A 25399-nucleotide genomic window follows, 5' to 3' on the forward strand; every position below is an offset into this window, starting at 1 on the left:
AGAAAAATGAACTGTACTCCCAGGGAATATTCTTCTGATTGATTAATTGGAGCAGTACAAGGAGTTACAGGAGCTCAAGGGCTATAAAAATCTGTTCCAGAAAAGATGAAGCCAACCCAGGCTGGCCTGTGGTTGGAGGAGATTTTCTGTTTCGAAATAGCCTTTCACCTTTTCTGCAATAGTAAAGAATTAACCTTTGAACTCATCCCTTAAGCATCTTTTTTCACTGCCTTAGAGTGCACTATAAAACAATGAGGAAAACCCTGCCTACTCCAAGGTCAGTAGACACGGTCAACTTTAATCTACATGTATACATTTAAGTAACAGCAGATAGAAGGCCTTTTTCCAGCTTGCTACTTGCAGCATTGCTCTCCAACCCCTTGCCATGCAGGTTCAAGAACCAGTGACACTCTTGCCATCAACCCTACATTTCAGTGTGTGGAGTTGCTTTCAAGTACGTGGATGCTCTTTTTGCTTTCAGTCATGCAAAGATTCAACATACATAGGACACAGGCACAATAGAGGCCATACTGAGTTTTTGCAGCACGTTTGCAATTGTACATGGCCAATATACAGTCCACGGGGCCACTTTTGGGTCTACCAGGTGCCAAGAAGCAGCAGCTGGACACCTAGTCAAAATGCATCACCCAGCTCACCAACATGTGCTGCTCAGAGATAAAGGAACAAAGCAGAGCCAGGGCAGAGAAGCAAGGAAGGGCACCCAAGGTAGGCGAATTAGACATCTTCAAGGTCTACTCAGTGTGTTGGGGGCACCTGGTTTAAGTGATGACACTACACTAGGGAGGTATTCTGAGTGCTTAACTAAAGCAAGGAAAGCAGAAGTCAGCTTGACTTGAGCAAAACACTGAAAGGACTATTGTGGTATATGTTAAGCTCAAGAGGAAGGTAGACCTCCCCCATAAAATATTCTTTGTGTGCTTCCTTCCTGCTTTTAGGAGCCAGAACCAAGAAAAGTATCAGTCTCAGACAGATCTTTAGCCCCATATCTGCACTTCAGAAGGAGAAAAGCCCCCTGTGTCCAAACCTCACGCACCAATGCATGATTATATCCCCATTTTAACAACGTATTTTTTCCCTCAGCCAACACACTGTATTTAATCAGCACTAAGATAATGCTTTAAAAGCATTTCTAAGCAGTGGAGCATTTAAAACAAACAAATCTTTGCTGAAATCTTTAAATGCCATGTGGCAAAATCAGCTGCAGAGCAGTGTGTGATTGTCTGTAATTGATTACAAAGGGTGTTCCTCCACTGGTGATTTATACCCTGTCCCAAAGCCTAAATCTGTCAGTTCTGGCCCTCATGCTGTGAGATTTTAGCAGCCGTGCAGTGATTTCCTATAATTGTCAGTTTTTTTGAAGGCTCTGCTATAAAAGTTAATTTGAAGTCATATGCATATATGTGTATAAATATAATTAGTAAGTAATGCTATCAGCTGTTGATAGAAACAGTCCATCTGAGTGACTGGATCTAGGAAAATGTAAGGTTAAATGCAGTACATGAAACTGAGGATTCCTAGTGTTAAGTACTGACATTTAACACACATGCACCACCCCTTCATGAAAAGCACTCCTTTTGAAACACTTACACAACAACATAAGAACAAGTACTACTAGGCAAGTCGATGGTTTCCGTATAGAGAAATCCAAGGATAAAGCAAGAATCTAAAATAGGTATTAAGGTAAATTCCTTGCAACATATCCTACTGACAGCTGTGTATTAATCTTTCTATTTCAGAGACTATTCCTTAAAATGAATTCTATTTTTACAGCTCAATACTATGTGAAATATTATGTTTACTTGTTGCAGATTACTTTTCTTTTTTTCAGGTTCCTGCTGCCATCATCATTTTGAATTAGCTATTCTGCTGGATGAGCTTAAGTCTTACTTTAAATGAACAATCTTTGTTCACCACAAATGCACTCATATTTTTATGAAGGATTAAACTCAACAACAACAACAGTAGATACAAATTAATGAGAATGTACTTAAAATACTAAGCATATGAAATCATTCCTCCCTATTTAAGACACCTATATACACCCATGTTGAGGGGGCCCAGATTTGATAGACTGTCAAATCTGTTACTGTGATAGCACTAACAAAATGCTCAAGTGATGACAAACTCTTGTACTTGACTTTGGGCAAGTCACAAAAGACGGGACTGCCTTTTTTTCTGTTTAAATTATAATTTATTTGTTAAAAAAGAAGTTCTACTAAAGAGATGTAAATCCGATTTAAGGCTACTCTTTACTTTTTGGTTCAGTGAACCTGTCACCTAAAGCCTATATCACAAATCAGTTTGTGATGTTCAATCCTACAAACACTTCCTCTCTCTCTCCCTCGCAAGCTGGTACTTCTAGAACAGAACAGCACTAATACCAAAAAAGCACTGCACCTCTGCTTTTATTTAAAGAAGAGGAACTGCTTGCTAGATTTCCCTGTTAGCAGTTTCTATTTCGAAAACCAAGTACCAGATCCTAGTGAAGCTGAGGATTGTAGGGGGAGGGAACTGATAATTCCTGACTTCATCATGACCCTTCCTATGAATGTGAAAAGAACCGCATTTTGGCAGGGAAAAAACGCCTGCATGTGGGGAATGATAAAATCCTGTAGTAGCTCAGACTAAATAGTGTACGAGAATCCAGGCCTGCAAACCAAACCATATGTTACTCAGCAAGACTCTTATCCCACTTAGACAAGATGGCATCACAGTTATGCAAATGTCTCTTCGTGAACCAGGATTATTTTCATATCCAGCTCCTTAGGGAGCTTGACCCAGCAGCAGAGAGCTTTGAAAACAATATCAAGAATTCTCCAGTCTATGGCCTCATTTCTCTGGAATTCCAACAAATCCCATTACCCAGCCCCAGATCTCTGCCCAGCTCACAGTCTACCTGCCACGAGCATCTCCCCTGCTCGCTCTCACCCATCCTCTGAACAACTCAGCCACTTTCTCTATTCCTCCCACACACAGCACAAAGGCAAGGGAGAATCTTCTGTGATCAATAGATAAATAAAGGCTTGGTGACAAAACCCCACCTGACTTTAAATACAATCCTCTGAAATACAAATAATGTGAAACAAAAAAGTAAGCCTGACTGTACAACAAAACAGAGTTGAATAACCCAGAAACACATACCCATTAAATAAAACACCTCCTGGATTATTTTTTAATTCTTGATTTGCGACAACGATTCTGAAATCCAAAACCAGCTTTAAAAGATGCAGAAACTAAACAACTGCTGCAGCCTTAGAGACCAAGGAGATGCTAACCGAAAAATTAGGGAATCTTCACTGTTGATGAGCAAGTTTTCAAGGACTGATCATCTCGTTCTGCCTCTGCGTGCTAATACAATTAGTGAAATAACCAGTCAAATCGTCAAAACAGAAATACAGATTTCTTTTAACACTTATAGTAGTTATATTTTCCTCTATGAAGATACAAAAGCAGAGAGCCCTTGAATGAGAAACTCCTGTTAATAAAAAAGTACTTGGGAGAATTGAGAGTAGTGGAATTTTTGCTTAGGGGTTGAAATAGGATTTGCACTTTAAAACACATACTGTTTCTCAAAAAATTATTCCCGGTTTTAAAAGTAAAATGCCAGTTTTGCTAGGAGAATGTAGAAAACCAAAATAAACTGGTAAAACCATATCTGACAAGCATGTTCTAAGACAGAGAATTTTTTCTCTGTTGAAAACAATAGCTTTGGAGAAGGTCCATATTGCATCATTTAATGATAAATAACTAAACTGAGGGCAGTAGTTGGCATTGCTACCACACACAATGAAATAAAACTCTCCCCCCAAGGAACCATTTCCAACTGACACAGCTGAACTCACACGAAACCTTAAGTATGTTTTATGCTGTCAACTTATCTCTGAGTTATTATGATGCTTTTATATTTAGGCAGAAATCTAATGGTTAAGTATACAACATTTGAAAAGCGTTTCTTTGTCCAGAAAGCTACGCAGATCTTTAGCCACAGAGATGTGTGAATTGAGCTGAGGGCTTCTCATCACTTTCTGTTACAGAGTCAAAAGTCCCTCTTCTTCCCAGTGATTTTCAAGCAAATGAGTAAAATCACAAAATTATAAAAAAAACCCACAACAACAACAAAAAAAAACCCCACAACCCAAGCTGCGAAAAAAATAAGAATTAACATTTTTGATCATAAAACAAACCAAATATTTTTCAGATCAGAAAAAGTTCATGTCTCCCACCAAGGTTTTGTAAAATACTGCACTTTAGAGGAAGATGGCTGAAGCATTACTATTCTGCAGTATTTTTAACCAAGGAGACTCAGAAACAAGGGTTCAGAAGAAAGTAATACCCTTCAAAATCCCAAGATCAAGCTCCACCCTAACTCTGTGTGACCATGCATCTAAATTTCAAACACTGAAGAACTATTTTTAAGGTACACGTATCTGACAGCAATAATATCCTGGACAAGCTGTAAAAACAAACTGCAGAAATCCTGTGCAACCTATTCACAGTGCAGATGGACCTGAACTAAACCCTCCAGATCCAAAGGACCTGAACTAAACCCTCAGATCCAAACCCCCTGACCAGAGCCCAGATCCAACCCTGCGGACGGCCCCTGTTTTGAATACCAAGGTGAACCACAGCCTCAGGTGCCAACACCCCTCCAGCTCACAAGACTGAAAGCTGAGGGTGGATTTGGTGAGTTCAGAGGTCTATCCTGAAAACATACTGCAAGAAAATCAAAACATATTAAACTTCATCTTCAAAAGAAACAAGTCTTTCAGGAGAGGATAGTATGTGGGAACGGAGGCTTGTTTTGGCAAGTGATGGCCTTTGACAAAGCCAAAGTCCTGTTACTTGTTCAACTGGTTTGTTGCTCATGGTATTGCCCTCTCCAGCAACGCTCATTGCCAGCCACAAGCAATTGCAAAATATATTTCATGTGAAGCTGCTGTGTGCATTTTAAATCTGCCATTTCCTTTTGTTCCCCACTCAAAAGCATCAGCATTTTAATCAAACTGTCTGAGATCTGATACAGTATCTCCCTTATTTTTACTTTATTACGGTCATTTTTCTATTTTGGGGTGGTTTCTGGATGCTTGGCTATGAAATTCCCTCCCCTCAGTCTTCAAAATTCTTCCGGAAAAATACCTCTCTGTATCTGGTACCTAGTTACTACAATAATAGTCACCTTAGAAACATTAAAAATACACAATTGAAGAGGATTCTGTTCCAAAGTCCATTAAGTCAGTAAAATTTTTTCCATTGACTTCAATGAGCTGTGGGATCAGGCCCCAAAATACTTTAAATACATTTTTTCCATCTATAGGCTGCTAATACAGAACATATTCCATTTTTTACATTTCTCCTCTTAACATCCCTGCCCTGGTTTCCTTGCCTTGAGACACACATCGCTGTGTTGTTAAGATGTACTTTCTTCCCATGCCAGTCTCCTAGGTGCCAAACTAAATCCTACCCCTACTGCAATATGGTATAATGCTTATTTAGTCCCCTTTCCAAAGCTTTCATCAGAAGGATGTGCTGGCTTAGTTGTTTGGTAAAAGTTTTTCAAACTCTTTATCTACTTTCTGTTACCTGTCTGCGCAGAGGGATTCGCTTTGTCAGCTTGTGGACAGCGGGCTGGCTGCTGAAATCGGGCTTCTTGGTGGTGTTCTTCATGCGACACACGATGACTGTCAGCACCATGCAGGCAATTAAGAAGACCCCTATGCAGTAAATTGCTATTTCCAGGTAGTCTGGAGATGTCGGATATTCTTTTTCTTTTTCAGGAGCTGGATTGGAAGTTTTTAGGAGGGAACAATCATGCCACAGAGTTAGCACACAGTACAAGCCTAGTTCAGTACAGTGCTTGGAATAACTTGAAATGGTAAAATCCCCAGCAGTTCTTGTAGTGACTGTGTGACATACAGAATACTGTGAATGTTTAGATCTTCTTGCAATCTGAGAGTAATTTTTCTTACTAGAACACTGCTTTTGACTTCTCAGTTAGCCACTGAGTGTGAGCTTGTGCATCTACGTATACATATATAGATATATACGTGTGTCTGCCTAGATAGGTAGATACATATACATTGACATATTGGATGATTGAGCATAATTTTAGGGGAAAAGAAAAAAACTGAAGCGTTCAAACTAGGCTCAGGTTCATTTTGTTGCTCAGGTCAAACTTCAAAAGCACTGTAATTCTTTTTAACCACATAAAGACACATCTAAAAAGAAAAGATTGAATTAGCTAGCCTAAAAGAAGTGTCTAAATTCACAAAAAGACATTTGGGCTTGAGTCTGCATTGCCTGTTTACCCAAAATTTTCACTGGGATCTCAAAATACAGAGAGAAGGCAGAATGAATTGGTCCCTCATCATGTTTCTAAACTCACGTTAGGGGTTTCAAGAGTGTTTCAAAGACCGGGCTGCCCAGCTGCTTAACTCGTTGTGGTTCATGCTGGGTGCCTAATGTCCCTGAGGTCCTTCGAAGAGCCCAGTGTCTGGTTAAAAAGCGTAACACAAGCGAAAGCTGAATTGCTAGCAATACCTTAATTAATGAGTCCTCTTTTGTAAGAGCCACATATTTCAAGTAACCTCATCAGTGGTTACTAGTCTATGAGATTAGATTTTAGTGGGAGTGGTTTCACATAGCTGTTACTCTGATTGAAACCATTTTAAAATTATCTTCAAGACAGTTATATGTGCAAACACTGTCCCTAATCCCTTATCTGGGATTCAACCCCTGGATAAACAGCATTCCACAGCAATCAGTGGTCACTCCGCAAGCAATGCACGTTCAAGCTGAAATTTTCTTGTGCCTCATTCCAGGCTTATAAAAATATTTCATTCAAGAAAATCGGTTTTTAAAAAAAAAAAAAAAAATGCTGTTCAAGCACTTGCAAAATGCAAACACAGCTAGCAGAAGCAAGCTCTACACAAGTACTGCTTTGCCTGCTTGGTGACAGACCATGCAGGCTCGGTGTTCACATAAGAGTGAGATGCAATAAAGCTGCCTTGTTCAATATATTTTAATAAAGGGTAAGAAATTATCTGCAGAAAGTGGGAACATTTCACTCCCGTAATATGAACCTCAGCAATATGCACATGCAGGTTTTGTACCTTTACTTAGGATTAACAATTAATAAATGGTAAGCACAAGATGACCCAGCAAACCTCAGGTGGTTCATGTTTTTTCAAAGGAACTCCTAAGGCAGCTGCCAACAGTTATAAATGAGAAAATTTGACTAGTGTCAAAACCAACTACAGTTACATTTCTAACAGCTGATAACAATTTTCAGGCAATAAAGCACATTGATGTTTGTTTCTTTTAAGGACAGAAACATCATCAACCCCAGAACAGCAAGACATGCTTTGCAGTAAAAGCAAATGACTACTTTTTTTCCTCAGAGCATGCAATGTTTAAAGATGCACGGAGCCGATTCCCAAGATATGGAAGGCACTGCTTCTGTACACCATCCTTTGGCATTAAAATTAGAATTTCCGTAAGAGATTTGGAGGATAGGCAAAAATGAATTTAAGCACACTGAATAGCTCAGGTATTTTAATGAACCAGTATATGACTGTGGACAAATTAGTCCCAAAGCTTCATAAGAAATTTTGAATTTCCTCCTCTTGAAAAAGTTTACAATGATTAATGTGCTGATTTTCAGTTATCTCACTGAAGTGCTAAGGAAATGCAGTTCCTTAGCATTTCTGATGAACATTTAACAGATGTAAAAATATTTCAATTAAGTGCAATAGCCATTCCCCCACCACCACCTCTTTTTTAGTTGTTGTTAGGTTTTTGGAGTTGCAAATATGTGATGAAATAATTCTCTGACTTGAGACAACTGTGTTTAAAAAAAAATCATTGTAAAAGTTCCTTTTCTGAGACAGAAGCTGTGCTAATTCTGCAGCAATCAACAAGGGGAAAAAAAAAAGAGGAAAAACCACAGAAGGAGAGCAGTGTATACCTGGCAGAACTGTCAACCATGCAGTGTGAAAGGATATCCCAATAGAATTACCCGCCAAGCATGTATACTCCCCAGCATCCTCAAAAGTTACATTCCGTATATAGAGAACCTCAATTTCTTTGTCCGTGGTGTTAACACCGGCAGCCTAAAAAAAAAACAAAAGAGGGAAGCAAGAGAAAAAGCTAGACATTGAGAGAATTCTTGTGGATAGGGAGATGGAGCCACAGGGCTTTGCACTTTGTAAAGGCAGAGGTGTAGAGATGCAAAGCTCCTTCCCCATCCACAATCCCTCATCCAAAAGGCGTTTACCAACAGGTCCCAGCTCACCTCAGAAAGTAATCAACACCCTTCACCAGACCTAAACTCACCACCTAAACATGCATGCAATCAAATGACATGGAAAAATTACCCCACAAAGCTTTTTTTTTTTTCTTCTTCTTTTTTAATAAAAGAAAGTTGAAAGAAAAACAAAGAGAAAACGAAGTAGGACAGAATGTGGGATCCTTCACATGTAGTCACCTGTTTCAGAGGAAAGAATTTACTACAAAAATATAATCTGAAAGGATTTAAAAAAAAATTTTTTTAAAGGGAGGGGAGGGGAATTCTGCTCCAGAAGACACAACTTAGTAGCTGTCTTAAGCAGTGTATGGTCCTTGCATCATCCTCTGCACTACACTTCAATATTGTATGTCATGCAGTGTTGCCAAATACCATTTTCATCTGAAGTCTGGTAATATTTGGTGGTTTGCTTAGAAGCAGTGTATCTCAGCTCTTGTTCAAAAAAAGATCAGTTGTGGCTCTCAGATGTGGAGAAAAACTGGACCCCAAAGGTTCAAGAACCAGGAGGTAGACATAAAATATATTTTTCTAAATTTAAGAGACTGAAAAAAAAATCTGGAAGGTGGTTTTTTTTCAGGTCTCCTTCCAGACTTGCTAAATCTCTGGCTTGACAAGTCATTATGCACCAAACCAACCAGTGTATCAGTGATTATCCAAACTCGTACAGATAGAGTAAATCTTGGACTGGAACTTTCCAGCTGTCCCAAGATGGGCGCAGGAGGGTATCAGTGTCAAGGTGTCTATGATGGAGACTTAGAGACATTATTGTTTGCTGCTTTTTGTCTCTGTTCCATTCAAAAATGTCACTTTGAAATACAAGATGAGGGAATAAACACATTTTTACCAGACCATTTTAAAGTAAATTTAGTGTGAGCTGCAGTTGCATTGTTGCCAGTCTTCATTGCTACTGATGGGTTGTTAACTGGGTAATAACTGGTGAATAACAACTGGGAAACACTCCCTCCCTGCACAGTCCCAGGTGACATTGGAATTTATAAGTGACTAAACTGACCTGACTTATGCTTCAGTAGGTAATTATGTGAACTTTTCATATATATACACACACGTGTGTATATATAAATATACACTAATTATATTATTCAACGAGTACCCTGTATGTGAACTGCAAAGTATGCAGAATTAGCAACAAAACTGGATGTAAACACACAGACACAAAGACACCAAACACAAGAGAGAATAAAGATCAGCATCAGAAACCACTGTTTATGGTACACACAGAATATTGTGGGAATTTTTCCATGGCTGCTGGTGTAATACCAGTTGCATCACCGAAGGAGGATTACACATAGACCACAAGGCCAAAGAGTTATCCTACAAGCTGCCTGCAGTCTCCCAAAGCACCATTTTTTCCAGCTTCTACATCCAGCTTGCTTTAAAAAACATTGTTACCTTGTTTACTTGGCAGAACAGAGAGCCAGGCAGACTGGTTGGCCTCCCCTATATAATTGGAGACCTTACAAATATATTCTCCAGCGTCCGCCTCTGTCACATTGTACAGTGTCAGCACTTCAGCATTGGAACTATTTATCCCCGAATGCTAGAATAGACCAATAACACAGGAGAACAATGTCACTGCTGCCCAAAACGGACACCAATCTGTCTATGGTCCCACCACCAACACGTCATAAGAATATGCCTTCCACTTCATACAGGTATCAGCGTCAAAACATTGAGGGTTTGGCGTTTTTGTTGTTGTTTGGTTTGTTTTTGTTTTTTTTTTTTAATGTGAAGCATTACACAAGGAGTTAGAAAACAGCAGCATGTGGGGAAAAAGCACCTGGGCTGCGTGGAACAAGATGGTATAGAGCTGGCTGTCCTGCCTGCCAACGCGCTGAATTTTGGCAATGCCACCCAGCTCAGAAAACTTTGGGCCTTCCTTGGTCAGGCTTGCTCAAAACGCCTGCAGGAATGACAGCACCAATACGCCAGTGGACAGTGGACATCTCTGCAGGCTCAGCATCCAGAAAACCCAATCCTGCCAACAAGCTTTGGCAGCAGGTGTCACGTTATTTTGAAATACAGAGGCTGAAGAAATGTGAAAGAAATGGAGTAGATTGTCCCAGGTATGTTTTGGATGCGTTCTACCCATACATAAATGTCAATGATGTTCTTTAAGAGGGTTTTCATTTTTTTCTGAATAAGTCATGCCTGTAACATTCAGAGATCAAGGACTTCACAGAAGTAAAAAAGAGCAAAACAGTGTCTATAGGCTGCGCAATTAGCATTTAGACAATCAAATGTTTATCTAACTCATTATTTCATTTGTAACATAAACACTTCTATTTTCAAAAGAAGTTCAGATCTCCAAATTCTTGGATTTACATCAAATAAATTCAATGCTTTAAAAAAATCATCACCATCGCCGGCATCTGTAAAGCCTCACCTTTAAAACCTGAAGATATGGCAGTCCATCTGGTCCGTATTTACTGCCATTCTTCTCTACATGTTTTATCCACTGAATATGAGGTTGAGCATCACTGTAGACTTTGCAGACAAACTCAACGTCACCTCCGACGACTGCAGAGGCATTTGCTGGAAGGCCAGCTTGGAGGATGGGCCTGTGTGGTGATCGCTCTGTTCGGGTGGGGAGGGGGAGCGAGAAGGAGCAAGAGAGAGAGAAATAAAGATGCATAAATAAGCAGAGCTGCCAAGAAAACTGTAAGTGAACTCGAGCCAAAAAGCCCTGTAAGCCTGTTGGCTGACTCCTCCGAAATAACACTGCAGCCAAAACGTATAACAAAAACTACAGTTCAAAGGAGATGACTTGAGCACTACACTTGTAATATAAAGAATAGCTATTTGGGGGGAGGGGAGAAACCATGCGTAAAAACTTTAAGCATTTTTCATAGTTCAACTCTAAGAATTACGTAAAATATCCTCTTTTTGTTTGAGCTATTGTAATAAGTACCTCTGAGTTTTAAAACATTCTAATTGGACTAAACCTTCACAAATTAAGAAGAAAGATTATTGGTTAATTTTAAAAACTGATTAACATATTAAAATAAACCAAAGGGAATTTCTCAAAACTAGCAGCAGAAGCCTCAGCGCTGAAACTCCTCATGCAGGACACACATACCAGACAGCTCAACTTTTCAAAACACTCCAACCAGCACTACCAGGATAGCTGCTGTCTGCTTTACCCAGACACAGCAGCAGAAATACCAGTTTGTTCTTATTCCAAGCAGGACACAGGGAAACACAGAGTTCTCTGGAAAACTGCCATGTATTTAATGTGAGCTTTTAATCTATGGACTTGCTTAAGCATCTATCAAATGGCCTTGGTCAAGCTTACAGCGCTGAATATACCAAGTGCACCCTGTATCATCTGGATGTCCAGAGAGCCACTGCAGCCAGTGGTCCCAGTCCAATTTTGTGGATGCGAGCTACAGAGTCTTTGGGCAAAGCACCCATGGAAGCCTTGCCCTCAGCCATGACAGAGAGGCAGCTTTCCATCACCCTCACTAAACCTGATTTAAAAGCTGCTAAAATCTTCTGGGTGGTGGGCAGGGCACAAGCCAGCTCCCCAGCCTCCAGGGCCACCAAAGCCTTTTTTTTGCTGGACAAGGCAAACAGGCAAAGCAGAAAAACTTTTCATTCAAACGTTGTGTAAGAGAAAGTCCTCTAAATGACAGTCCTGGTTGCCAAATTTTTTTATTATCCAGTGAGCGAGATGGACACTGCCACCCTCTCCAGAAAACCTTCAGAGAGCTGCAGTTTCATCAGCCTAGCTGGGAACTCACCACCTTCTTCACGCAAACTTAATTCCGTTCGTGTCTTTTTATAAGAATGTAAAGTTAATACTGACCTACATATACTTTCAAACTATGAATTAGATGTGAAACACCCATTGCCCATCCCCAGCCCAAGCTGTCCATTCTCCCCTGCTCCAGGAATTCTTTCGAAGATAAGTAAAAAACAGCAGACCAAAATATTTATTTTTAGAGGCTGTACACTGTAAAAGGTTTGACATTGAGAGCCAAATCAACTGAATTTCAAATCAAGCGTTCCTTCTTAAACATACTAGTTTCCAATAAACTGTTTCACAAGCAAACATTGTGAGTATAATAGCAAATAATGATGCCCAAGGAACAATGGGATCTTTTATACCGTCCAATATATTTGGCATGCAGCAAACATCTACTGGGAATTTACTCACTGAGACTATGCTGGCAGCATACTACAAAGCAGCAGTCTTATTTTACTTGTGGCAAAAGTGCATTTGTGTTGCAGTTATTAAATTATTCCATGGCTATGTGTGTCACTTTCAAAGATCTAGGAACAGTTTAATATTTTTTAATTTGTAAATTACAGTAGAACATATAAATTACTACTTTACAGTTCTGGAGAGAACTTTTAGTTTCTCACCTTATACTAAGTAAGCTCTAATTCCATCTCCTTCGCTCCTTCATTTGGGTACAAAAACAGCAAGCAAAAAATCTCTCTTTAATAGAAACCTTACACCATCTTCCAAAACTTATTACAGCTGCCTTCAGTATAAAATGAAACCTTAGAGAATGTTATTTAAAATGTTTTTTAGAAGTCAGTAGGCCTCATGTTTCATTTCTCCACATCAGGGTTTGATTTCCTTTGTGACCTTATTCTCTGCCCTTAAACAAACCAGAGAATGAGGCCTGAAACATCTTGGAAAAGTTCCTACTATGCCAGCATCAACACACGAAATGTGTTTAGTTTATCCCGATAGCCATCAATGATTTAATCTTTTATTGATGACTGTCAAACATTTCCTCTACCAAAAATGAGGCGGCAAAGCAAAGAAGTAAAGGCAAAGTTCTTACGTTCTTGGTCCCAAATTCCTTTTAAAAAATTAAATAAAGTACATGCATATGTATAGGTGTATATGTATAGCCATTTGTGAAATTTCTTCTCTAAGGGTAAATGTGTTAAAAATAAACTTTAGTTGCCCTCCAACATATGGAGCAATGATTAGTGTTCGTCCACTCCCCCACTTCAGCAGGAGGGAGTATTCCTATGCCCACACAGGCAAACAGCACAGAAAAACATAACGTTCATGATGCAAATTCAGCAGGGTTTCATGACAAACCTGGAGTCCAAGGACCACAAAAAATACACTCAGTACTGGGGAAAATAACTAAATATGGAGAAATTACAAATGACCAACCATAATTCGATACAGTATCATTTCTGAGAAATAGTGATTTCAGAATGTTATCCTGTCTTTCCTGTTTCTCTGCAAACCACACACATCTAAGGACTCTGCTTAAGTGCAGGTACTGTCAAAACCATATTCATAAATCTCACATTACTATTTAGCATTTGAAATACAAGCTGTACATTTATAAGTAGACATCATCACTCAAACAACTGGCTACACTAATATTAGATGGAAATGGTGTGTTCTTTTTTACTAAAGACTAGCAAAAGAGTCAAAGTTGCCTTTAAAAAGATGACCTTAAAGGCTAGCGAAACTAGTTTTATCATTAGCCTTATATAACCTAATAATCAGGATCATCGCTATAGTAGCCATATACATCGCTCATTTAACTCAATATTTTCATACAAAACAAGTTGACAACCAATCTCATAGCTCTGTAGCCCTACTGATTTCAATATTCCCCTTGCTCATTAATATTGAAGCAGAACATCAAGAAATAGATCTTTGCTACCTGACCAAAGCCATTTCAGTATTTCACTCGCTGCCATTTCAAAATCAAGGCAACAGCATATGATATAATACAGAATATCACCCCACAGATTAGCTGTCTTCAAGCACGCTAAGCAGTACATCATAAGGACCACAAAAAGTAGTAGATACTAATTTTATTACCATAAATATTACTTAGTGAACTACATACATATCTACAAGGTTTTTCATAGATATGCCCTGCTTTCTCAAACAGACCTTTCTGATTCAACTGAAATGTAATAGATGTTTAAAAGCAAATGTAATGGATGTTTAAAAATCTTCCAAACTGAAAGTTCTTTTCTGTATATTGATCTAAAAGTAACTGAGACAAACTGATAATTACATATAAATCTCCATATGTTACATTTCATTTTTATTCTGGTTCTTCCCGACGTCTAACTTTGTAACACCTTTTAAAGAAAAAGAATGCTTAATACTGGATCCCACTTTAATAGGCAGACTTGCTTTCTCCAACTTGCAGTTTAGATACAAAGCCATCATCATCCCCATTTGAGGAGTCAATTATCTACAGAAGGCAGAGCAAAAATGATTGCTCAGGTGAGGAATACGATATTCAAGGCTACAAGCATCTAAATTTTACACCACCATAAAAGTGCCCAGGGCTTAAGCACTTCTGCTCAGAATTGCTTCAGCAATTCTACTTGCTTATCTATAGACAAACAGACTCGCTATCTGAAAAGACAACTGACAAAGAGACCTGCCCAACGGCTTAGAAGAAACTGTCATTTAGCCTGTTAATGTTAAAACTTCAGAATACCTTCCTCCAAGAGAGAAAACTGCAAAGAAACCAGAAAAGCTGGGAAATTCCAAGTTTCCAAACAACTGGTGCAATGGAAGGAGCTTCCCAGGAAGCTCCCAGCCCTGTGGAACACCTGGAGATGGGTGGAAGTCCATCCTGCCACAGATGATGGAGGGAGAAGTGACTCGAAGAATTATCCTGGAAATGACTACCGGAGCCTGCATACTTCCCAATGAGTCCTGAGAACTGGCGCTTTAAGAAGTTTAAGGCCCAGGACAGGTGATTCCTACAAAAAGGCCTCATTCTCCCTCCCATCCTTGACTTTACCTCCTCCAATTTTTTTTTTGCTGACCAGCTGCCATCAACTCAGAGGGAAATCAGAGAGGACACAGACAGGAAAGCCACGATGCAAACGTGTGAGGTGAAGATGCTGGGGTATGGAGGTGGGGTGATAGGGTCCAAAACCCCAAGTTTCACAGCCAACAGAGACCGGAAGATGCAATCCCACCACTCCAGTCCTAGTGCATGAGGTGCAAGGATGAAAAAACTGCCGGAAGAGAGGCTGCTCACCGAGCATGCCAGTGGAGGGAAGATGTAGGGCAGGATTTGCTGCTGCCAGGGGCCGAAGTAGAGCATATTGTGACTGAAAGAGTGGCTCTGCCACTACTGGAGCGCCTTGGCAGGGAGAGAAGACAATAACCCCGGAAGGGGTGAGCTCTGGGACCCATCCCGAGGCCAAATCTCCTTAGCAACCTGGCTGTGCCAGGGGCTAAGAAGAGCTCTGATAATTGTCTATCCAAGCCTCCTTGTCACCCTAGCACAGACAGTTCAGGACCTTTCATGGGAGCTAAAAGCCAGAACCAAAGCCCATTGAAGTCAGGGGAAAAACTCACATGGAATTCAATGGGCTTTGGATAGGGCATCCGATTCATTTCAAAAAAAAAATGAAAAACTACTCTTATTTTCTCCTTTTGAATGTGCTTGTTTCCTCTCCTTGCAAATTTGTGATTCAAGTGTAGGCTAGGAAAATAAAAGCTGAATAGCAAATGCAAGACCAAACATGAGTTCTGGGGATAATGGAGAGATCCTCAGTTAAGGGGGGGAGTGGGGAGGGAGAAAAAAGTTATCTAACTATTTTCAATAATTTTTAATTAGACACATTTATCAGAGTCTTTAATACCAGTTTTGAAATGTTACTGACTCCTAAGGAGTTGTCTTGACAGCTGCCACTGTGAAGCTACAGAGGGATCCCTCAAATGATGTCTCTCAGAGCACCAGTAACCGTTCCGGATCGATAGCCCCTGGTAGAGGTTCTGTGTATTCAGTCATCACTGAATAAAAAATGAAGCAGTTCCAGCTGTCTCTCTGCTTAACTGAAAACACAGACTCGCCGTGCTCTCTTCTTCACTTGCCCTGGTAGGCACAGCACGTTCAGCTCTAGTTGCTTATTTTGCCTGAACTCCAAGCTTGGGAAGTCTTCAGCAGCAGTCTAGACCCTGTTCAGCAAAAACCCTACCCATTCCCAACCACCTTCCATCTGACAGTGCAACATCTGTTGCTTTGGAAAATGCTAATTATCCTGTAAATTATGGGTCTCAAAAGCATTCTACAGTGGTTTAGGCCAGACTGTAATCACAGCATCTTGCCTTGGCTTTGACCTAGCATCCCAAACTTGCAAGATTGACTCTTCAGCCTTAACAGAAAAAAAAAACAAAAAACAAAAAACAAAAAAAAAAACCCCACACAAACAAAAAAACCCCACAGCCTTTCTCCTCTGTGTTTCATCTTCACCCGGTACACAGCACTCTCCCACTATTTCCACTAAGCCACCTAACACAGGAGGTCCCAGAAGGTCACTGAGGCCTGGGAGCAGCACTGCTGATGGAGGAACATGTTGCTACAGGGTTCCATCCCCAGATTAACCGCATATGTCTTCTCCCATCCAACAACACGTCACATATGGCGATTCCCCTGGCAGACGCTTTACAGACAGATGCGTATCCACCTGACACATCCCTCATGCCACCAAGTGGCCCATGGACAAGCCTTCTGGAGTGGGAAGTCACCCACCTCTGGGACACCCAAATCCCCCTCCTTGTGCCCCCTTCCAAACCATACCCGCAGAATTACCAAAACTGCTCCAACAGAAAATGCAGTTTTATGGTAATTTCTCAGGTGACTTAACCGCTGCCTGGAGTTGATCGGAAGGTGAAACTCTCAGGTATAGCTCCAGCATCCCACAGGGCCAGTGCACCCCATGCCACCGCAAAGGTGAATTATTGTTTCTTCTCAGAAGTGGCCCTAATGACCATTTCAGCCACAGTTTGAGAGAACAGCTCACTCTACCTGTGCAAGCCACTCTGTCTCTATGCTCAATTTTTGGCATCCCTGTTGAGACTGTACACATACGTACTATTATTGTTGGCTCTGATGATGTTTTTTGGTGGTGCAGACACCTACCACTGGGTGAAGGCATTTACTAAAGCCACTGAGCCAACCACAGGCTATCAGTCCCTGATCACTACCTATTTGCACTAAATATCAACCATTAAAAGAAAGATTAAATGTTTATCAATCCCTCACCGTTCAGTGAGGGAAGACCTTTCAAGCTTCTATCCTGCCCTAGCTGACACCAAAGGAACCAGTTTGCAAGAAGAGACACAAGGATCACTGTCCTTCATGAAAGATCTCACCTACATGAGCTGCACATCTGGCCTCAGTTCACAAGCACTCAAAGGCTGGATTAATTATTGCTCTCTGAATTAGAGAGCTCTTGTGAGGAGAGTTCCAGGAGCAGCCAAGGCATGAGGAATTGCGACTCAGATTTCTCTATAAATCCAGCATTATCCAAGTTCATACAAAGGACCCGATTTGAAACTACACTTGCCCTCCATAGGCCTAGGTGGAGTGGCGTAGGAGGGGTCTAACCAAACAGATGTCAAAGTCCCCACAGGAATTTCCTCCTTCAAGGTAGCTTTCTACACATGGGCCAAGCCAAACCTTCGCTTCCTTTCTCCAGCAATAAGCAATTGCTTATGGGGGCCTGTGCTCTATGAAATGCTGGAAGAAAAACACTGCTAACTCCACTTTTTGCTCCATGACATGGAGGAATAAGGCTGAATGCTGGCTGCTCTTTCAAAAGATCAGAAAGAACTGAGCAGGTGTACGCAAAACGCCTCTACTAATTAATGTCATACACTATACATACACGTGAGCCAGGAGCTGAGCAGCTTCTACCAGCTGCACGTCAGTTTGGTTTCTTTTCTGCATAATATGAAGCACTGCATGTTGTTTATGGCCAATTCAGAAGTGCTGCTGTACTGTCATGTTCCATTTATATGTACATACACACACCCCTCAAATCATCACTTCCTAGGTAATTTATACATGCCAAGGTAGCATTCGCAGCAAGTTAGGGACAATGCTCTCTTCCCAAACCATGCAAAATCAGAAGATGTCTTAAGGCTACAAGGAATAACAGATCACTGTTCATTAAACATTAAGGGATAAAGACCATCCCTGCAAGAATGCTTAATAAAGAACAGGAGCCTTTAAAGCAGACTAGCAGAATAGCTTATGGATCAGAGCAACATTACCAGTGCTGATGAAATCATGCCTTACAAATTTTGGTATCTTTTATCAGTAGGCATTAGCCAACAAACGTTCATACCATTCAATGTTTCTCTACAGCAGGACTCTCCATGTATAGCATTTCCTACTGGCCCAACACTACTTGAAGAAGTCACCTCAGTGGCCAAGAGCTCAAAGGGGTATCGCTGCAGCTGGAGCTCCTGGCCCTCACAGTTGGACCCGGCAAGGCCTGGAGCAGCACGGGGATCTGCTCATGCAGCTGGGAGTGAGGGGCTAACCTCCATAATCGCTTTTGAAACTCCCTCTGTACTTAAATTTAGAAGACATTTATATAAACTTGAGGCCTTTCTTTCTGTTGCTGTGCCACACACTTCATCATTACTAACTACTGGGCCCACACATCCATCTCTGCTTTGGTTTTTGGACCAGTATCCACAGTCAGCATAAAGTGAGAAAACAGGGAACCACACTCCATATATTTCCTGCTGTCGCTGAACAGTTTCTCATGAAATTAAACATTTGAACACTGACTATTAAAGAGTTTTAGTTCTAAAAGTTAAAATTCTGTCGCAGACACCAGAAGCAGTCCCATTTGCCACCCATACCAAAGCCTTTGCCACCCCATCCAACTCCCTTGAGGCACCCAAGCCCTCCTACTTACCAAGGCCAGATGAGTAAAATGCAGTGCCTTTTTAAAATCTTTACAGAAACTAATCAAGTGTATTCAAACTCTTTGTCCTTGGCTTCACCACCTTCACCTCTGATTTGAAGTAATGGCACTGTTTCTCCAGCAGGCAAAGCTCCCACTGATGTTATCCCATCTGTCTCTTTGGATAGCTCTACAGCATAGCTTCAGTTTGCTGTCCTATGTGTATTCAAGATAAAATCCATCTTTGCATAACACCTTTACAGCATAAGTTCATCTGCACACCTCTTTCTCATATGGCAGAAAGCCGAGGAAAAGAAAGCAAGCAAAATTACTTATTTAGCTTGATACAAAGCCTGTTGATGTCAGTGAAAACAGTAGGAAAAAAAAAAAAAATCACAATCGGAACTAGTTAAAAGCTATCCTTTTAAACCACACATATAATCAGAGGGTTAAAAAAGACAGGAACATCCAGCAACTCCAGGCTAAGGCAGGCAATGTGAACACTCTTCTTTTAAAACATGAAATTATCAACAGGGTTTTAAGACCAGTTTGTCCTTAAAGCAAAGCCCTATTGTCAGGCTGACACAGCGTGGGTTTCATCAGCCCTCTGGAGCAGAAAAAGTCACAGCAACAAGAGTTGTACAACATTAATCTTGGAGCTCACTTGCAGCATCCCTCACACAGTGCATGCATAAGCAAAAGCTCCATGCATGTCTGAACAAAGAGGAGAGAGGCCTTATTTTAGTATGAAAAAATACAGGAAACAGAACAATGAAGAGCCAAAATTTTCATTGAAATTCTTTTCAGTGTACCCTAAAAGAAAAAGGCTACAAGAGAATATGAAAAACAACTTGTGACTTCTCACAGACAAGTTGTAAAATTTTATTGTTCTGGCCTTTTCCAGAGACTGCGTTAATTTTTACACACAGATTTATCATCCTTTGTGCTGTGCACAGCTCCCAGCACTCAGCTGCTTTATAATAACCAGAGACAATGCTGGGGTCCAGCATCACTGGACTGGGCTCTCCACTAGGCTCTGCCAAAGGTTTACCATATGCCTGGCAAACAGCATCTCCCCCACAGAGATGATGTCCTCTCCCAGCTGCAGTGGGTTTAACTCACCAGCGCACCCAGTAATGCCATAAAGCACACAGTGAGAGTTACTATTGCTGTTGTTATTGTGACCTGACGGCATATTTTCATCCTCCAAATTTCCTTTCCTGAAAACAGCGCTGCCTTTAAAGTAAAATGGAAAAGATTATGTAAGCCTTTAAAAGCCCTCTTATATTTCTGCACTTCTCCCCCTCTTCTTACACAGCACACTCTCTCTATTGAGCAAGGCAGGTGTGAATTTACCAAAAGGGCTGTGGTATTCTGCCTTCCCCAGCTCCCTGCCTCCCCTCTAGACGGCCAACCGGCCAGCTGACGGAGCACACCCGATGTGCAGGCTCTCAGGGCAGGAGAGAAGCTCCAGTGCCCGGAGTTTCAATGCTCTGTGCTGGACCATTCTGGCCCAGCCTCAAGAAATGTCTATGTTGGACCTCACTCAGCCTTTGGGCTTGCCTTCCCTGGTGATGAAGTTTGCCTTCCTGTGGTCCCATGTCAGGAAGGGAGATGTCCCTCCATCAGGATCACACTCATTTCTGCAGCACAGAATCCATAACCTGTTCTAAACGTTGGACCAGATGAAGATGACTGCTCTTGGGAAGACCCTGATTATACACATTTGTCAATATATTTCTAGTCATTCAGGTAAATGCAGGTAAAGTTTACAAGATGCACCAGTGTTCATAGCAAGCACTTAGGCTGGCCATGCCTGGACACAAACTCTGTGCTCCATAACAAGAAAGTCTTTCTCTGTTACTTCCTACTTTCTCTCCTGCACCCACATTTTCCTGCCTTTCAGCATACACTCTGAACAGCCAGCTTCCTACGAAGCCGAGAGCCGGGAGCACCATCACCAGCCTCTGGCTGAGCAGCAGGTGACAGAACTGCTTTCTGAGAAAATTTCACTGAGGAGTGGGGGGGAAGGGGGAAATAATTTGTTGGAATATTCATTCACATGTAGACACAGGTGGGTTTCACAAACACTAGATAGCACATTAGCACAGATATCAAAGCAAATGTCCAATTGTTGAAATGAAATTACGTTGCTCACTAATGCATATAATCCAGTCTAATAGCAGAAACAACGCAGCAGATATAAACACTAACCAATACATGTATATTCACTTGTAAATACAAAATACATTAAGATACATTAACATACTTAAGAGCAACTGTTTTGATCACCTAATTTGTGACTGATTAAAAATCTCTAAATGTATATCTAATTTTACACTTTCACAAGCATCTTGTAAAAATGGTAAAGACTTTTTTCCAACTAATACCCTGTCATGTTGAGTTCTTCATTCAGCTCAAGTTTTGACAGTATCAGTGTTCTTCTTTCATGAACAGTCAAAAATTTCAACATATTCATGCAACCTTTTAAAGAGCAACCTGAAAAAATAAACTTAATATTTTATATTTACAGAGCAGTTCAATATTCAAAAGTGCTTAACAAACTATGATTTTTAATGTGGCTTTTTATGTTTAAATGGAACAACTGCTGTTGAAGCTGCACCATGGGAACGGCAGTAATCCAAAGATGACCTAATGACTTAAAATCCTGAAAACCTGTAAAACACAGCGACCTCTGGATTTCAAGTCATACAGCGGTTTGCAGAGCAGTCAGAGGAGAGGATACCAACATGAAGGTTGTAAGTGCAACCTTTTTTTTTTTCTCTTTAATAACCACAGAATTTCACCTTTTACTGAGTTGTCCACACTTTTGTATTGCCAGATCTCTCACCCTCTTACCTATCTCGCCCTGATACCATCCCTCAAAGTTTTCTTCTCTCCTGCATTGTAAACCTCGGGAAGACTCCCCACACCCTTTCACTCTTGTATTCTCTCAGTCCTGTCCCCCAGAGCCTCAGCTCACTACAGTCATGCACAACCCCTGATGCCTACCACCAAGTGCCATCTCCATCCACTTCCACCTCTGCTACATCTCTTCGAATCCTAGTTTAATCCCCAAAACCACCAGTGTGGTGGTCCCAGTTAGGATTCATCTCGCTCACCATGGGCAGCTATCCCACTGTAGCCACAGGGTTGTCCCACCTCCACGTTTCCTCCCACGCTTGGGGACAACATGAAGAAATGCAGGTGCAAACTCCTCATCAATAAGACAGACATGGTTAATAACCTTCTGTTTGCCTTTAATATGGTCCATTCATCCAGTCTGTATCACAGTTCATTTATGACTTTTCTGTATTTGTGATAACTTAAGCTTTTGCTTTTGCTTTTTTATTTTTAAGAGGATGTAACTTTATCAATTTACTGCCAATTACACTGCCATTTTTTTCAGTAACAAAATTGTTAGAAAAGACTGGATTAGGTCAAAAAGCCCCCATGGTACAGATATGGCTTTCGACACACACCAATTGCACATTTAACAAGGCAACAGTCTTGTTAGCATCTTCAGACAGCTCCTGCAGATTCCTACTTGCATTTCCATGAGTAGGATACTGCACGAATTAGAAGGCATGATTAAAAATGATAATAACAGAGCTGAAACAATATCCTGTTCATCATTCATCAAAAGAGAGAGAAATACCTGCCTTGGGGCTGTAATAAGACAGAAAGTGGGACAGGGAGACCAGTCCTCCCCCAGCAGACTCTGCAGGAAAGCATTCCAAACATGACAAATTCACTGTTCACCCAGCAGATGAAGTAATGACACTAGTATTTGTCCATAAAATGTAATTTAGCCAGACTACTCTAATGAAATCAGAAGCTTTAGTGTTATAGAACTAAGGGGTTTGAATATTTTTACCTTATTAAGAAAAAAACCCATAAGCTTTCATTTTCCCTTAGCTGAACCATCACACTGTGGTCTTTGTTTTCAGGAGCGAACCGCACAGCCTCCAGCACTAAACAATTTGCGTAATTTCTTCTCAGATGCACACACCTTGCCAAAACCCAGTGCCAGGTGTAAAGTCCAAGCTCGGGCTTATCAGTACATTAAATAAAAACTTCTTCCCTCTCGACCTAACCAAATACCTGAGGGCAAGCATCAGCGTGGATTCCTTCATGCTTCCAGCCCCTGTCTCGTCATGTCCCATGCCGCAAGCACTTGGGTGAAGATGTCAAGCCAAAGCTTGTCCATGTAAAGAGCGAGTCAACAACTACAAGCACATCTGCCAGAAATGCAAGTTTAGGCTTGGTTGTAATACCTACACTTAATTCCTGCCAGACATTAGTGATGCAATGTCCAAGGCATGTATTTAGTTGGTGTCAGTTCCTTTTTCGTATGTAACCTGAATCCTAAAAATAATTCTTTGGAAATTAAGGAACATATTATAGTTAAACTAATTCTGAACTATATTTTGACAAAACAAGCCTCAGCAAAAAGCAAATAACAATACATATGTTTTTATGAATTCGGGAATGACAAAATGGAAACATGTCTTTTTAAAAAAAAAAAAAGTGTCTGTGCCATGTTCGCAGCTAGAGACTCTGAGAGCACATGAAAATCCAAAAATAAAACTGACTAGAAACAAAGACAAAGTTTTTCTTCTGCCTAAACTACGGAAAATATAAACAGTGAAGTACCAATAGCAAAAAGCTGATTCCATTTTAATCAGACTTTTAACATGCTGTAAAAAGCAAGAGTAAAATTCATCCTAAAGCCCTCTAAAACCTCCAAGAGTTCAGAATAAAAGCATTTTTCTGCACACTTATCAGTAAAACCACTCATACATGATATTTCTGGGGCACAAGCTGAGAGTCATTTAAAACGCTTCCCGGATGAGAAGTTATTCTCACACTGTTTTCATATGAAAATACAAATTACTGTTAAGGGACAACTGTGTGGTACTCTGCCACCTCTGGAGTTCGCTTCTCAGTAACAAGAGCCAAAGGCATGGCTATTAGGCAAACTAGAAACTGGTCAAAGTACAGCTAAACTGCCTGCAAAAGGACTTTTTTTTACAAAAACAAAAAAGTATTTGTGACAAGTTACGTTCATTTTTATAGTAAACAGCAGGGTCTTCCTATACATTCTTGGAAGATGTGTCGTGCTGTAGCAGCTGCTTATAAAATCCAGCAAATGAGGTAATGTGGTGAACTTCATCTGAAACCAAACCATCTTTTGTTTCCCTGGATGATGACATTAAATAGGACAGAAATGGCTACCTGCGCTAGGACTGTTCAAAGACTAACCTTTTTTTTCCGTTAAAATATAAATTCAATTAGTTACTTCCATGCTTAAACAGAACTGCCGCTGCTGAAATTGTACTCCAGCGATAATTGCAATCCAAGAGTGATCTAATTATATACAAGTCTCAGTGGCTGCATTCCCACGTTGCTTCCTACAACCCGGATTCACTACAATACAATCCATAAGTGAGAACCACAGCGTTTTCATTCATTCTCCCTTAAGACTGCATGACTTTATATATGTTTAATGAGAATGGAGTTAGTCTATTAGTAAGCTTACTATAAAAATGCGAGTTTCTACCTACTGTTAAATACAAAAGCATAGAAAGGCACTTCAGCTGCATGTAAAAAAGCAGCTGATGGGCTAAACTGTACAAGGGAAAGAACATTCTTTTAATTAAGGTACTGGATTAGGATTCAAGTACCAGCTTTACTTTTTGGCTCTGCCATCAGCTTCCTGTGTGACCCAGGGCAAGAAATTTCATCGCTCCACAGCTCGGGTTTTCATCTATAAAATGGACAGTGACATTTCCTTCTCCTGCTCTCTCTGCATTTCGGTTGTAAGCAATTACTGTGTGCTGGCTCATTGCCTTGGACAATAAGTATCCGATATTAATTGAAGCCTCTGGGTAGTACTCCAATAAAAAACTAAAATCAACTCGTCTCCCTCCCTTTCACAGGATCCTCACAGAGTTTTGCATTGCCACCATTTGCCACTACTGCAATCTAACACATCTGTATCCCTAAGCAGAGCCCTGCGTACAGCCTGCTTAAGTCCCTGTTTTGAAATGGAAGAGAGAGGAAAATGCAGGCAAATTGGGGTATCCCAAACATTTCAAGAATAACTTTGTCCAACACAAAATATCCTGGCCAACTCGAATGGACAATTCCCCACTAACACTGTCAATGTGCACAAGTATCCTGTGCAATACAGAGCGGCTGCCAACGACTTGCTGCTTTTTATTTCAGTATTTTCTACTCCCATTGTTAAAAATTCAGTGTAACGGTTTTGCCAGGTTTGTAAATTTGAATGAGACCATCTGAGCTGAGCTGACTATTTTAAGAGGGTTCTTGCAAGTAATTACAAGGTAAAAATGAGAATACTTCACACCTACATTCTCACTGAAA

At 40.6% G+C, this 25399-nt stretch overlaps 1 protein-coding gene across 6 annotated transcripts in view; it reads right to left on the bottom strand.

The window, feature by feature from the left end:
- FGFR2 (fibroblast growth factor receptor 2) overlaps nucleotides 1-25399 on the bottom strand; it is an 87217-nt gene that overhangs the window by 22488 nt on the left and 39330 nt on the right. For 3 of the 6 annotated variants that reach the window (XM_074875443.1, XM_074875445.1, XM_074875441.1), the window contains 3 exons: nucleotides 10728-10918; nucleotides 9734-9881; nucleotides 5602-5798 (listed from right to left, as the gene is read on the bottom strand). In XM_074875443.1, the coding sequence (XP_074731544.1) occupies nucleotides 5602-5798; nucleotides 9734-9881; nucleotides 10728-10918 (536 nt within the window). Of the gene's footprint in view, nucleotides 1-5601; nucleotides 5799-7984; nucleotides 8130-9733; nucleotides 9882-10727; nucleotides 10919-25399 lie in introns of all 6 variants that reach the window. The other 3 variants (XM_074875444.1, XM_074875442.1, XM_074875446.1) reach the window with 1 other exon arrangement.

This window comes from Strix uralensis, chromosome 7 (genome assembly GCF_047716275.1).
Source record: "Strix uralensis isolate ZFMK-TIS-50842 chromosome 7, bStrUra1, whole genome shotgun sequence".
Lineage (NCBI taxonomy): Eukaryota > Metazoa > Chordata > Aves > Strigiformes > Strigidae > Strix > Strix uralensis.